Consider the following 14,921-nt stretch of genomic DNA (forward strand, 5'->3'; position numbering starts at 1 on the left):
TTGGAACCCTGTTCCCTCCAAGTTTCAGTCATGAATAGTCCACACAGAATTTCTTTATTTCATCTCTTTTGAAACAGGGCCCATCTACCAAACACCTCTACACTTTTCAGTCACAATACAGGACCTTTTTTAGTTGATATTGTATGCTTGTGGTAGAAATTCTGTTTCTCTTTGCTATCCTTTTCTCTTCACCCTTACGCCAAGTGGTCGAGGCAGATGACAGCCCTCCTTGAGTCTGGTTCTGCCAGATGATTCTTCCTGTTAAAAAGGAGTTTATTTTATTATTATTATTATTATTATTATTATTATTATTATTATTATTATTATTATTATTGTTATTATTGTTATTATTATTATTATTATTATTATTATTATTATTATTATTATTATTATTATTATTATTATTATGGGCTGCACAGTGGTGTAGTGGTTAGCACTTTCGCCTTGCAGCGAGAAGATCCCTGGTTCGCGTCCCGGCTTTTCCGGGATCTTTCTGCATGGAGTTTGCATGTTCTCCCTGTGCATGTGTGGGTTTTCTCCGGGTTCCTCCCACAGTCCAAAAAACATGCTGAGGTTGATTTATTATTCTAAATTGCCCGTAGGTGTGAATGCGAGTGTGATTGTTTGTCTCTATATGTAGTCCTGTGATAGACTGGTGACCTGTCCAGGGTGTCCCCTGCCTTCACCCGAGTCAGCTGGGATCAGCTCCAGCCCCCCCCGCGACCCTAAAGTGGACTGAGCGGTGTATAGATAATGGATGGATTGCTTTACAGTCAATGCCACGTAAATGCTGAGGCCATGCTTAATTTTATTAAATGCAAAAACAAAAAGAAAACAAACAAAAATGAGACTACATGTTCTGTGATATGTTGAATGACAGCACAGCGTCTGACAAACAAAACAAAGTTATCATAGTGAATAAGTAGCTCACATGAACACACTGTACAATATCATTACAGTTTAAATAATCTTTTACCTTGGCCTTAAACAGCCAAACGCAGGTGGACAGAGCTTTCTGTGGACAAATCCTTTCAATAATCAACAGTGAAACACTTCCTCTCTGTCATACTTGATTACAATTTCAAAAAAAACCATGTACATGCTGTTTTGGTCATAAATATCCCCCGTTGAAAACAAAGCACCATGTTAGCAGATTTATTTAGTCGGAAATCGTAACCGCAAATGGCATTGATGAGACATTTGGTGGCAAAAGTAACATGACGCCGACACCAATGACACCCAGTAATGAATCTCTACCCGTATGCAGCAACAAGGATCTATCTGCCCTATCCTGCCTTGCATTATTATGTGAATTTTATTCTGCTAACAATAGAAAAAATAAATCTAGCAAAGTCATCATATTACTGACCTATTCAGGACATGTTGCATTTACAAGCGACAGACAAAAACACTCTTTATGCTTCGTTTAATTCAAAACCCACTTGTGCGATGAACGTGCAACCGATGCACGAACATGTTGAAAATGACCCAACTGTCTTATGATGTGGCTTTTTTTAATGAACTGGGTAATACTTACTGTGACGCATGGTCGGTTTTTTTGTTTTTATATTAACAGAATGTATTATTTTTTTTAAACTAATCCGTAATCTAGCATATGAGCTACTACAGTTCGGTGCTTGGTGGACCAAAAGTGTCTATAGTTTCAGTTTATAGTGCAGATATTAAGGTGGAATGTGGAATTTAATACTGTCAAGAAAGTACAACAGTTTAATTCAATCATAATATAAAGTAAAATACTTCATAAGTGTCTTGGATTTCAGTCATTTTCCTTATACCAGTGGATGGGAGTGTGATTGTACATTATTTTAAATGTACTGTAAAGATCCTACATGGTGCAGTAGGCAGCATTTTGCAAAAATAATAAAAACGAAATAATACTTAACTACTTTATTTGTTCACAAACCTGCTGTGAACCAGCAGCATGGTGAGCTACAACACTGGTTGTCAACCTTTACGGCTGAAGCAATGCAAACAAACCAGTGAGTTAACACTGCCTCCACCTAAGTTAGATTTTTGCTGTCATGCAGTTTTGATAAATTGCAACTACTTTGGAGAAAGGGGAATTTTTCACTACAACTGCAAACATGACAGAAATCTATTATTCTCACATTATACATTATAGAGCAAATTGTCTGCAGGTGTCCTGACCCACAGGTTGAGACCCAGTGATCTAGAGTAACGTCCTGCATTCTTTAAAATCACTTCCTCAAAAAGGATTCTGAAAAAGCTGAAACCGCTTGGCTTTGTTGAGCTGAACACACATGTACTGCGTGGATAACACTAGCTGTATGCAAGTTGGTTTTTTTGGCCCTTTGGAGTTTTACGTACCTTAATATACAAACTGTTTTACCCACAGAGATGAAGAAAAAAGTATTCTTCCAAATACAAAGAAAAAAAAAGCTGTTGCTTTACAATCATCTCATTGCACTCTCACGCTAAAACAAAACACGCATAAGGCCACACACCAACAGGATAATGCAAACAAAAGTCAATCTGTACATGAATTAAAAACATTCAGTGCTTCAGTGTACCGAGTAAAATGTCCTAGCATTCATACTGTCTCTTTTTTGACGTTTGGCACATAGAGAACGAAAACAACTCACACGTGCCTTCATGAACTGACTCAAACCTGACAGTCTCTAAAAACACAGACGTGACTTACATTTACATCATTCTTCAGCAGTGTCATACATTCCAGTTGTTCATTATATTTAAATCCTATCATGTCCAGTCCAGAGTCTGTAGGATGAACAAGGATGGGAATGCAATGAGAAAGACAACATGAAAAAAGACAAATACGCATTCATCTAACTGGCATTGCAGGTGTTTGAATCTCCATGGATATGTACAGTGAAGTGCAAATTGAGATGGTTATGCTCCATTTGAGGGGGAAATGGTAATGTTTGGGGGTATCAAGTTCCATTAGGACTGGGCAGGCACTACTTTTTTAGGGGTGGCTGGCTTCTTGGTTTGCCAGAGGTGGTTGTGGATCGTCACTGCGTCCACACTGGCTGACATGGTCTTAGCTGGTATCTGACTGAACTGCTTCTTGTCCGAGTTGTACTTGTACAGGCCGTCGATCATCTTGCGTGTGATGCTCTTGGGGCCGATACCTGCCAGCTTGTTGATCTCTTCAGTCTCAGGGCAGTAAGTGTAGAGAGCGCGAAACTGGCAGCCGGCATCTCGAAACAAAACCAAGAAGTTGTTGGCCTCAGATTTCTCCATTTCCTGTTTAGATCAAAAGAATAAAGCTCAGTAGATATGAAGGTCACAAATGCTCAAGATAAACAGAGTATTTAACTTGTTCTTTGGACTCTGATACATTGAGCAATGTTTAGAAGTGTGTTTGCCATGTAAATAAAATATATTGGTGTATCATGACTTCTTTAGTGTAAAGCACTCTGAGTATGAGTGAGTTCACTTCCAAATATGTACAATAAGCTGCTGGATTCATATTTTTTTTTGCCAAATATTAAGAAAGGCTTGGAAGTTAAGTTTCCCATATTTTATTAATTACTTCAACTGCTGCAGGAGAGCTCAGCCTTTATTTTGGAGAGGCTATGGACAGTCCTTCATATATAATTCCCATTTTTCCCAGGTCAAAACAAAATCCATACTTTCTTTATTGTGACTTGGAACAATAAATTCAGTAGTTTCTCTTTGAAAATAAATTTTATATATGCTTATGTACTACAAAGAAGTGATAGGAGAAATAAAAAGAATATCTGCCTGTCCATCTGTCTGTCTGTCCATCTGTCTGTCTGTCTGTCTCTCTGTCCAAAAGAGCTCCATGCTTTTACCTCCAGGATCTTGTTCTTCTGCCCCTCATTGACCTTGCCTGCGAGGCAGCAGTGAGCCAGAGCATTCTGGATGATGTGCTTGTTAGATTTGGCACTGGGCTCCTTGTACAGCTTCGGTCCTGAATGAAAACGGCGGAGAGAACATCATGATGAGACTGTTGCCATAGCAACCACTCCAGTTATGTCAAAGACAAGGCCTCCCTCCCTATTTTTATTCTTTCTTTTGATAAATCATGTATGAAGATGTCTGCTGGTAGCATTTCTCGGTGTTGTTACAGTTACTCTGGCATAGGAATGCGAGCCGTGGATGCAGTATTCAGATCACAATGGAGAGCATTGTTTTAAGTATCTCACAGTTTTACCAAATGAATAGAACACGTGTAACAGAAATACAGTATGTACTAATTTGACCTACCTGTATACTCTGTGTTGGATGTAACAGAGGAGGTGGTGGATCCATTTTCCCAGTCCTTTTCTCCATTCCTGCTGCTTGAGCGACTTGGAGAGAGGAAGCCATCTGCGGAGTCTGGCCTAAAACACACACACACAAGTACACCTTCACCTTTCTGCATATGCTGATTCTGAACACTCAGCAAAGTATACTGCAGCTAAGGCAGGGTTATTTCAGTGTTCAGTTTGGTCATCAAAAGCAAAGACTTGGTTTGGGGTTTCAGTAACCAGTGAATGAGCAAAGCTTGCAAGCACAGACAGTGAGTGCAGTTTGGTGCATTTAAGGTCAATAAATGAGATCAATCACCTACAGTGCAGCACTTGGCATTTACTTGCTCTTTTTTATTGTAAGACTGGAAGCACATTTTATTACCTCTACATATTGGCAAAGTAATATTTCAGTTTCTGAATGTAAAAAGTGAATACCAATTATGCCACTGGGCTTATAAGGAATTTGGGAATACACTATTCCACCTGTGTAATTGTGTGAAAATTCAATGAACAAGGCAATCATACAATAAGAACAACTAAAGCCAAGCTTATAGCTCAGATGTGCTTGTAATGCTCTCTGTGAAAGTAAACTGTCCACGTTAACAAGTCATTTAGCTTTTCTTGTTCTTACAATAAGGTAAAAAGTGTAACTTTAAATAAATTTATCTTGATATGTTTCAAGAGCAGCTGTTATTTTGTGACTCTTAAACACTAGCACATTTGAATACACAGTCTAGGTTTAATGACTTGATAAGATGGATTGCTGTATGCAAAGTGACTTTTACAGAACTGGTCTGTGATGCAGTGGATCTCAACAAAGCAAGTCACTTTGATGTTTTATTAGGTGTGAAAAAACCAGAGGAGGGCAGTAAATTGAGTGAGGAAGGCACAGCAGAGGGGTGAGTGGAAAAAGAGAAGTGATAGTCTTGTGGTGGCGATACTGCAAAAAGCATAGCATTAACCGGTGCTTTGAAGCTATGAGGATCTTTACAAAAGGGAAAGAAAATATGTTGCTTTTGCTTCAAGTGCTCACTCAATCCTTAATAAAACCCATTGTGAGGAAAGGGTTTCAGTGTAGGATTGGGCCCAGGACAGTGTGAAGCGCCTTAAGATTTAACTGCTAAGCAAAACTAACCTTCTCCTTCTCAGTTTAGGAGAGCTCAGAAAGTAGAAGAGACTGCCAGAGGCTAAACTAGAACTTCTGACAAATGTAAAACAGCATGAAAGAAAGTAGTTAAAAGGGAAGACTGAAAGAAAACAGCAAAATGTTAGATCTGAGAACTGGAGTTAGTCTGTAGAGTGTGGCATTAAAAACACAAGAAATAGTCACAAAATATCCCCATTAGTACTGATGCAGAGCAATTAGGAAATTTGGAGAGATAAAGATTTGTAATAAAAATCTGTCACATTTTTTCAGGTTTCATATGAAATTTTATAGTTGGCATTTGGCTTTTTGTCAGCTGTTAAGCCAAATACTGTATGATATATATACTGTACACCAGAGAAGCACATTGCCTGCCCTGTAATTCAGTGTGAATTTACTCCATATTATGCATGAATTTAATGCTTATTTACAGCGGCTTAGTAACTGTAATACTAAAAGCAAGTGAACCAGGTGAAAAGGAGGCGTTATTTTCAGCATAAGCAGGATGCCAAGAATGCAGGGCTTTTTTGTTTATTTGGATTTTCTGATTTTTCTACACCTTGTGAATAAATCAGGGCTGTGTATCCAAAAAGTATGAAACCTCGTGAATCCCTACAGTCATCAAACTTTACATCGAGATTAAAAGGCTACATCAAATGCCACATATGTCACATTACCCACGTTTGACCAGCACTAATAGACTTGAAAAGCATCTCACCTTGGTGCTCTCCTGTCAGAGTGAACGCTGTCGCTGTCTCCCAGGTTGAGGGAAGCCAGGGACAAGCTGGAGACTGAAAAGACACGCTGCCGTGAACCTGCTTGCGAGACAACAATATGTGGCACAACACGACACAATTACACACCACGAATGAAAACATCACCAGGCTGCCCACTGCGTTTTGTGCCAACCCTGTCACAGAGCAATGCAGCGTCAGTGGTAAGAGTGAAATGCTCTCACATCAATAAAACACACTTAAAACCGATATGGACACAACCTATAATCATGACTAGTGGTGTAAAAATTCACATTATATAATGCTTAATAACATTTACATAAAATACATGCATACACCTGTGCTGCATTGCTCCTTCAGTGTGTCAACATGGTGAATTTAAAGCTCTGTTGTATTGTTTTTGACATGTTAGTGGTCAGGTATTAACACTGCTGCTTATTATTAACTCTTAACCAAGCCTTTTTTGATTACACTATATAAAACAAAGATTTTTTTAAAGGAAGGATCAGGAATGTGATAAAGCTCTGCTGGCTGTACAACACATTCTCAGGTGGCACAAGGCAGAGTAGCAGCAGGACACTGATTTGACAGATGGGATGAACTTGACCTCTCTGAGTGGTGGTCGTCTCTATGGTTACCTGTGGCAGCTCTGACGGGGGTTTTGGGTGAATCCATGCTGTCACGATGGATAGACTTGGGTCTGCCTCGCCTCTGCTTGGCCCCACCGGCTGGTCGAGGTTTAATGACGGTGTCCATGTCCTCCATCAGCTTCAGCTGCTTCCTCCTGAGGTATTCCTGCTTGATGAACTCCCTCCTGGCCTTGTCCTCCTCCTTCCTGATACGCTCCTCTTCTGCCTTCAGTCTGAGCAGACAGAGGGTTGGGAGGAACATCAGGAGAGTGATAAGAAATACTATGTTTTCACTTAATGAAGTGTGGAGAAGGTAGATGATCAAACAATGCATCAAGAGTTTTGTTTGTCACAAGTAGTTGCCAATTTCAGCTTGTCAAACATGAAATTTAGCTCATTTTCTTGGATTTACAGAATTGCAGATCGAACATCTTTGGGTGTTGGACTATTGGTGACACCAGAAATGCAATCTAAATATATTACCTTGGACTTTGGAAAATTGCATAGGCTTCTTATCATTACCACTTTCTGATGCTTTATAACCTGATTGATCATTCTGTTAATCCAAAAAATAATTTATGGGATAAAAAAAATCACTAAAATAAAATTAAGATCCATTTACAGAGGTTTTTTTTTTTAGTTTGTTGTGTCACAAAATGTTTTACTACATTTACACAAAATCTTAGCTTGGAGGCAAACTTACTTTATGGCTTTCAAACTCTCCAGATTCCAGTCTGACTGAGCATCTTTGAAATGTGCCGGGGCAAGCCTGATCCATGGAGGACCCATCAGGCAATCCACAGGACCTGAAGGATCCCTTGCCAATGTCTCAGTGCCAATCAGCACATTACACCCCCAGAGGTCCTGTGTCTATGCCCTGACAACTCTGAGCTTATTTGGCAGCATAAATAGGACCTATACAATACTGGCGGTTTTGATGGTGTCAAATTATATTTTTACAATTTTGGAATGAGCTAAATTATGTCTTGTTCTTAGATATTCAGGTATTTTTTCAACTGCTCAATTAAACTACCTATAAACTGAAACTGACCTACAAAACTAAATGCCATAAAAGTAAGAATTAAAATAAACCACCAAATGAAAAAGTTGACAAATAATTTGTAGAATTTCCTCTGACAAAGAGAAAGAATATATAAGTCTGCATACCGAGCTTCTTCTTTCTTCTGCTCCAGCTCAGCTTCCAGCTGCATCTTCCTCTGCTGACTCTCCTTCTCCCTTCTCATCCTCTTCTCCAGCAGTGCAGCCCTCTTCTGTGCCATGTTCTCCTCTGGCTTCCCTTCCTCCTGAAGGAAACAAAGGAAGTTGCCTTACAGGTGTCAAGGTAATGGGTTTTCTCAGCAGAATGATACTTCAGTGACATTTTGTGAAAACTATACACATACTCAAATTTTTAGATAATCCAAAAAAGGAGTTGTTACTGTAAAAGGTCAACTCTCTTTTGTATATTTAAATAAGATGGCAAAAAAGGCTTGCAGAGGCAACAGAATATATGTATATATTTTTCTGGGTCAGAAAGGAGCACATTACTCTGCAGTCTCTCCAGACACTTAGATCTTTACTATGCAACAAACCATTCCCCTCTGATGACAAGAACCGTTGATAATCACCATTTCCATTATTTCATAAGCATAGGTGTCGACATCTCACTGTGGTTAAGATAGTTTGTGTGAATCTTAACTATAACAAAAGCGCAGGAGAATACTGAAGACATGTTTTGTCAAAGGTCAGACCTTACACAAATGTGTTGTAAATATAAAACCATGCTTTTAATAACCCGACAATAACAAAACTGATCTAATTTGGCTTCTAATTTAAGTACAAATTGCTTCCATCTAGAGTTGTATTCATCCCTCAGCATCCGCTCTCATAATGTAGTCAACCTTTCTCCAACCTCGCATTTCCACAGCTGTGCCTGAATTATTCACAACAGCCCCAGTTTTCTGACCTACATCAAAGCCCAGAAAGCAGCTAGCAACTATCTTAGAAACTATAAATGGGAGATGATACCATCTTCCACCTGCATGTTTCAGAACCATTAATCATCTCATGTTAGGATCAAGAGTTTTTGGTTATCAACACAAACATGGCTGACCTGGTACAACTATATAATTACTATTTTACCCTGAGCTGTGTCACAGCAGCGGAAAACACCCAGCGGTGTAAACACCTGCAACCCAGACCCTGCATACTGCTGTTAATATGATTTATGTATTTCATATTTCAGTCTAACCGTTGTGTTTGACCAAAACTGTATTGTCATGACAAACACTAGTAAATTTTTTTTTCAGTTTTGGTGAGTGCCTTTTTTTTCAATTTTATCTCCCCTGTACATTACAAATTTCAGCTTGGTGCAGATCAACCAGTCTTTTGTTTTTAAAAGAGAAGATGATTGTCAGACATAAAATAAATAAAAGTGTCAAATACTCTTCATATAACAGTTCTTTGAAATATCAGCCTACCTTGAAGAAGAAACCACGGCATATCTTCTGTTCATCATCCAAGCCTTCCGCATTCCCTTGTTGCATTTCCAAACCATCATCAATTGTCAGATCCTCCAGTGGCTTCACGACCGACAGAGGAACCTCAATCAAACTGCCTTTGGCTTGTTCAGATGGTTCTGGCTGTGGAGGGATCTCTGTGGGCATCACCGTGAAGGTCTCTACCACAGGATGGGCAAGAACCTCAGGGAATGACGCCTCTATAGTGGCTTTCAGTTCTACGGTAGACTTCTGACCTATGGCTTTCTGGTCATCTGTTTCCTTGTCAGAGGTCTTGGATTGGATGTGAGCATGTGTTTCTTGGGTTTGGGCATTTGCATCTGCTTCTGTTGGTTCTCTTTTGTTCTGCAGGTTGGGGGAGGTTGGAGGTGAGTGGACTACACATACGCTTCCCACCTCCCTCTCTGGGGAAAGACGTGAATCTGACTCCTTGTTTTTATCTCCATCTGGAGCTGCAGGTGCTGGTTTCTCCCCCATGTAAACGAAAGAACTTGCCAAGGGCTGGCAAGGAGAAAATCTACGTAGCCTTGGGATGCTATCGACAGATTGCGGGGCAGTTAGGACTCGGTTGTAGGGTGCTAACTTGAGCTCGTTGGGTCGAGCAGTGCGAGGATTGCGTGAATGGAAGGAGGCAGATTTGCGTTTGATGCTGGTTGGAGAGCGGTGGGTGGAACGAGGAGAGTCGGCAGGAGAAGAGGGTCCTGAGGATCGAGTAACGGCTCGACTGTGTTTTTGTGGTGAGGGGTTTGTATGTGGAGGAGGGATGACCCATGCCTGCTGATGTTGTTGCCCCCTCATGGCCATGATCACTTCCTGCTGCTGAGCCAATCGCTGCATCTCAGTCTGGAGGAAGGCTAAAGAATGGTTGAGTTTCTCAATGGAACGTGTGTACTCTGTGAGATCCACTTCAGTGAGCTGAGCATGGCTTTGTCCACCTTCCTCACCTGCACCAGGTGACTTTTGCCAGCAGGAGGCTGTGGTGCTTTGTTCTGCCCCATCAGGTGTGTCTGCCTTCCTCCTCCCAAACTTAAAGGTGGGACTTGTGCTTGCTGACTTTCCTTCTCCCTCAGTTTTCCCTCCTTCTTCTCCACTAGCAGCCCCATCACCTTTTCTCTTTACCACATTGAGGAATGCTGAGTGACCCATCTTTTGCCGATGCCTTGTGAAAGCAGCCTCCACTTTCTTCTTCTGCGCTTCTATGGCTTTCCGTTTTTCCTCAAGCCTCATCCTCAGCTGTACCATCTCTGTAGCCATGACTTGAGCTGGGTCGTTGGGTGGCAGCTGGACAGGCGTGGGTGATGCCTGAGCAGAAATTGGCGGTGGGGTGTGTTGATGGATGGGGCTGTGCTCGGGGGTTGGGGCCCAGGAGACAGATAGTGGAAGGCCAAACTCAGAGCCCTCTGGAGTTGTCTTCAGAGAGCTACTGCTGCCCCTGCCAGAGTCTGGCGCTGATGGATTGAGCTTCTTCATTTTCTGTTCGGCAAAGCTGGTCATCTTCACTCCTGAAGGGGATTTGCTTTGATTGCTTGGGCAGGGGCTCGGTGTGTCCATATCAAGCTCCATGTTCACAGAGCAGTCTTTCAGAGAGGAATCTTCATCCAGCATGTCCTCTGTTCGGATATGGATGCCGGTGTCAACCTCTGTGGTGTCTGTGGTACTCAGAGGTCCTTTGGAGTCCACCTCTGACACTGGGTCTAATCCGCCAACACCAGCCCCCAGGTTCTGACTGTGCAGGAAGAAACCATTGTTGATGCCCTCCGCTGGGGGCCTACTCGGGCTGTGGATAATCTGGAGGGCTTCCTCCATGGAGGGAGTTATTGCCATGACACTTCCATGTCCATTGGCGTATGCTCGCCTGCTTGGCTCCATGCCAGCTAAGCTGTCTGGGCAGCCTTCCTCCTCAATGCCAACACTCTGACCATTCACTGGCTGGAAGGACAGGTTGCGTTTCATTCCACGGGGCATGTGGTGGACTTTAAAACCAGAGCCATCATCAGTGCTGATGGACCTCACCATGCCACGTGTGGAGGAAAGATGGGCAGAAGCAGAGTCCTCTTTGTCAAAGGGGATGTCAAAAGACACTCCGTAAGGCCCAGACCTAAGAAGAATATATATGTAATATACTTAAGCTAACAAGAATTTTAAGGTTATTTGAAGAAAGGTTCTGGTTTGACAACATCTCAAAACATCTTTCCCTAATCCCTCAATGACTGAATCTCTTGGGGACTGGATCATTTAAAAGAGCAGCACATTGCCACGACAACAACACCACTAACCTTTTCTCTTTGGGCCACGTGCCGAGGTTGCCATCAACAAACGACATTGAGGTTGACCTCTTGATCTCACCTGCAAGACACAAAGTAAAAATCAAAAATGGGATTTTGTACAAGTAATTATAGGTTCATATTTCAGAATACTGCAATTTTGGTAAATAACAAATATTTAGTTACCTGAGTTCCGAGGTTGGGGGCGGAGGGGTAAACTGAAGGAAGAAAATGGCAAACATACATCATTATATGTCTAGATTTTTGAAAAAAAAATGCTGCTGACCTTATTAAGCTTCTCAGTTCCCAGAGTTTCATACCGAATATCATAATTTAAGCTAACATACCTGGGTCTTTCAGGACTTGGGGGTCTTTCCATGAAACTCCTCTTAGTTGCTTTGGAGATGGGGATGACTGGCATATTCTTCAACAAAGAGGAGGGTTCTGAGGTGTCACAGCAGAGACACAATGATCAAATGGTACTTTTACAGTGAAAAGCAACGTAACATACAATTTTTCCCTAGTATTTTGCTTTGTGTGAGTTCTAGGTAAAACGCAATGACAGATACATTTATTTAACTGTCCTTATTTCTTGCACTTACTGCCACTTTAATACAAACATGACACTAATGTTGCTATTGCTGTTTAAAATAGTATTACTAGGTTTGGATTAAACACTTGCCTGTTCCTTCGATTTCCAGCAGTCTTGGCTTCACAAAAGACGGTTTCACCACCTCAAACCACCAGAACAGCTCTGCCATGAACACCAGGTAGTTGTTCTGAGGAAGACAAAAAAAGATTAAAAACAAGGGATTAGGTTACATTCAATCACTTTAAAGAGACACATGACTGTTGCCAGGACAAAAATCTGAATGTGTCCCTTTGACACTATCCACATTATCGCTTGCCATACAATTGCTTTGTATTTATTTCTCCAGCAGGTGTCTCTGTTGACCCCTACTGTTTATCTGAGGCTGTCAATATTACTTCTAAGTACACTTGTATTTTCCAGTCTTTTCTCCATTTCACAGATTATCTGCTATGTACTAGAAAAGAGAAGATGTTACAAGAGAAGTAATAGTTATCCCTCTCTTTATCACGGCAAGGTGAGATTTTTTTTTTTGTTAGCTAAGCTAATGTTATCATCATCATGATTTTTCACATACTGGATATAATAATCTCCCTCTTACATGACAATGTGAATAGTACCTGTGCTAGTAGAGAGGAGTGATTAAGGCATTAACCTCATTTATAAAATAGAGGTCAGATGCCTTTTTTATTTCTCAGTCACCATCATGTACCCAGCAGCCAACCTGAATTAGACTGGGCAAGAAATGTTGGAGGGATTTTTAACACTGCCAGGTCATGTCCACCTCTGATTCAGGTCAACATATAGTGGGAGGTCTAACTGCTCGAGGACACTGCACAGCAAAAAGATCTACTCTACAAAGTCATTCTCTCACCATTACATTTTCCCAAATGCACCGCTGTTTGTTTGCTCATTACAAAGGAAGAATGTGTGGATTGTGCAAGACTAATGTGCTTGTTCTTAACAATTGAATTTGCTGCATGTAGCATTGTATAATAGGGCAAAAAATGTTGAGATTCCTAAAACAACATCTTATGATTCAGCCAGTATGATTGTTTAATTTGTTTCACTGTCAACACCACAGAGAAAAAATCCAAACATGCCATGAGTGATTTGAGCCATCCGCACAAACAGGGCAAACAAAACTAATTCATCCACTCTAAACAAGTTATTTTGAATTATAAATTGAATCCAGCTCAGACTATTTTTCACTTTAATATATTTCAAAAAACTATTTTTGATTAACTGTCATACCAGACTGGTCAGTTTTCTGATAAATATGCCAGCACGCACTCCCAAATGCATATGTGCACACACATGCATATGCAAAACCGGTGCAGTAAAGCAGGGACGACCTTGAGGAAACACACCCTCTCCCCGCCCTCAGTCCGTGGTCTCCAGACAAAGACAATGGTGCATGGCTCAGCTCTAAAGACACCTGATTCACCACATCAGCAACATTTTGCTCTGTCAAGCAAGCATCAGCATGCATGGGCCATAGACAGTCCTCTTAAGCCCTTAAACTGCAGCTCAAAAGCACACCAGGAGCGGCAGAGTCAATTAACACCAGTGACACTGGTCTACGCTGGGTGTTCCTGCAGCATTCTACAATTTTTTTTAACCCTTTCTAACTCATATGCACAGGGTGCAAAGATGCAAGAATCTGGAAAGGTGTATCTGCTGTGACAGAATCCTTCAGTAGGGGTACAAACTAGTAGAGCAAATGGTTGTCAAGGTAATGCAAATAAAGCAGGAAAAAATGCTTGACATGCAAACTGTACTCTTTACATGAAAACGGAACATTTGTGTCAGATATCATTTGAAATGTTTCATAATTTTTCTGAGCCAAATTTTGAATTATATTTGTTCTCCTTAAGACTTTCATGTTAAATAGTACTTAAGTACAGAGAAACTAACAAACAATGTGGGTTACCTTTAGGCGCGTTCAGCATGTGAAGCATTCCTCAGTGAATTGAGATAAATGGAACAAAAAAAAAGAAAGAGGAAAAGAAAATAAAGACAGAACAAGAGAGACAAAGCTCTCCTCTCATCCGTCCTGCACAGATTGGTGGCAACAACCCAAGCTTACTTCTTCTCTGTTCCCATCTGTTCGTCTGACTACTACTGACACACCAGGTGTGTGTGTTACTGCTTAATACCACCCCTCAGCAGTCACACACACTCGCACAGATCCCTAAACGGCTAACCACTGCACCACACCCCCTCCCGTTTCCCCATTGACTGCCTTTGCTACCTTGTGGGCTGCCAGGTCTGCAGCACTGCCAGATCTGCCTATTTTGAGATTTGAGTGTGCGACTCTTAAGATGAAGACGGGAACCTGATTGGTGATTACTAAAAGAGAGCTCAGAGTTGAGGCTGCTGGAGTGGTGGTGGTGGTGGTGGTGGCGGGGGGGGGGGGCTAATCCACTCTGCAGGGATAGGCACAAACACCCCCCTTCTTTTCTGGCCTGTATATGCTGCACATGCACACTCTCACACATGACAGTTATCAGATGCACTGGCAATGTATTGAGCTTGAATGCATAAAAATAGGAACAGCAGGTCACACATCCTACAAATGATGTTATCCAGCTCAGCAAGACACAAGGCCAAGCCACACACTGAGCATTCAGAGGGCATTAATCTCCACGATCACCGGGCCAGAGAGTTGATTAAAAGATCTAGGTCCAGCAGGCCAGACAGACAGACTCACTCCAATCTGGAAAACCCACTCTTTGATTTACCGCCAAGTTTATCTGGCTGCGGTCATTTGCTCATTG

General features: G+C 41.4%; 1 protein-coding gene across 11 annotated transcripts in view; it reads right to left on the reverse strand.

The window, feature by feature from the left end:
* Positions 1–788: 788 nt before the first annotated feature.
* The window catches only part of camsap2a (calmodulin regulated spectrin-associated protein family, member 2a), a 49,241-nt gene continuing 35,108 nt past the window's right edge, over positions 789–14,921 (reverse strand). For 2 of the 11 annotated variants that reach the window (XM_035957536.2, XM_023290938.3), the window contains 12 exons: positions 12,235–12,331; positions 11,900–11,996; positions 11,739–11,770; positions 11,565–11,634; positions 9,250–11,386; positions 7,937–8,073; positions 6,779–7,002; positions 6,125–6,221; positions 5,398–5,463; positions 4,237–4,352; positions 3,822–3,940; positions 789–3,249 (listed from right to left, as the gene is read on the reverse strand). In XM_035957536.2, coding sequence (XP_035813429.2) covers positions 2,944–3,249; positions 3,822–3,940; positions 4,237–4,352; positions 5,398–5,463; positions 6,125–6,221; positions 6,779–7,002; positions 7,937–8,073; positions 9,250–11,386; positions 11,565–11,634; positions 11,739–11,770; positions 11,900–11,996; positions 12,235–12,331 — 3,498 coding nt within the window. In that variant the 3' untranslated portion in view covers positions 789–2,943. Of the gene's footprint in view, positions 3,250–3,821; positions 3,941–4,236; positions 4,353–5,397; positions 5,464–6,124; positions 6,225–6,778; positions 7,003–7,936; positions 8,074–9,249; positions 11,387–11,564; positions 11,635–11,738; positions 11,771–11,899; positions 11,997–12,234; positions 12,332–14,921 lie in introns of all 11 variants that reach the window. The other 9 variants (XM_035957534.2, XM_035957531.2, XM_023290943.3 and 6 more) reach the window with 6 other exon arrangements.

This window comes from Amphiprion ocellaris, chromosome 2 (genome assembly GCF_022539595.1).
Source record: "Amphiprion ocellaris isolate individual 3 ecotype Okinawa chromosome 2, ASM2253959v1, whole genome shotgun sequence".
NCBI classification, from domain to species: domain Eukaryota; kingdom Metazoa; phylum Chordata; class Actinopteri; family Pomacentridae; genus Amphiprion; species Amphiprion ocellaris.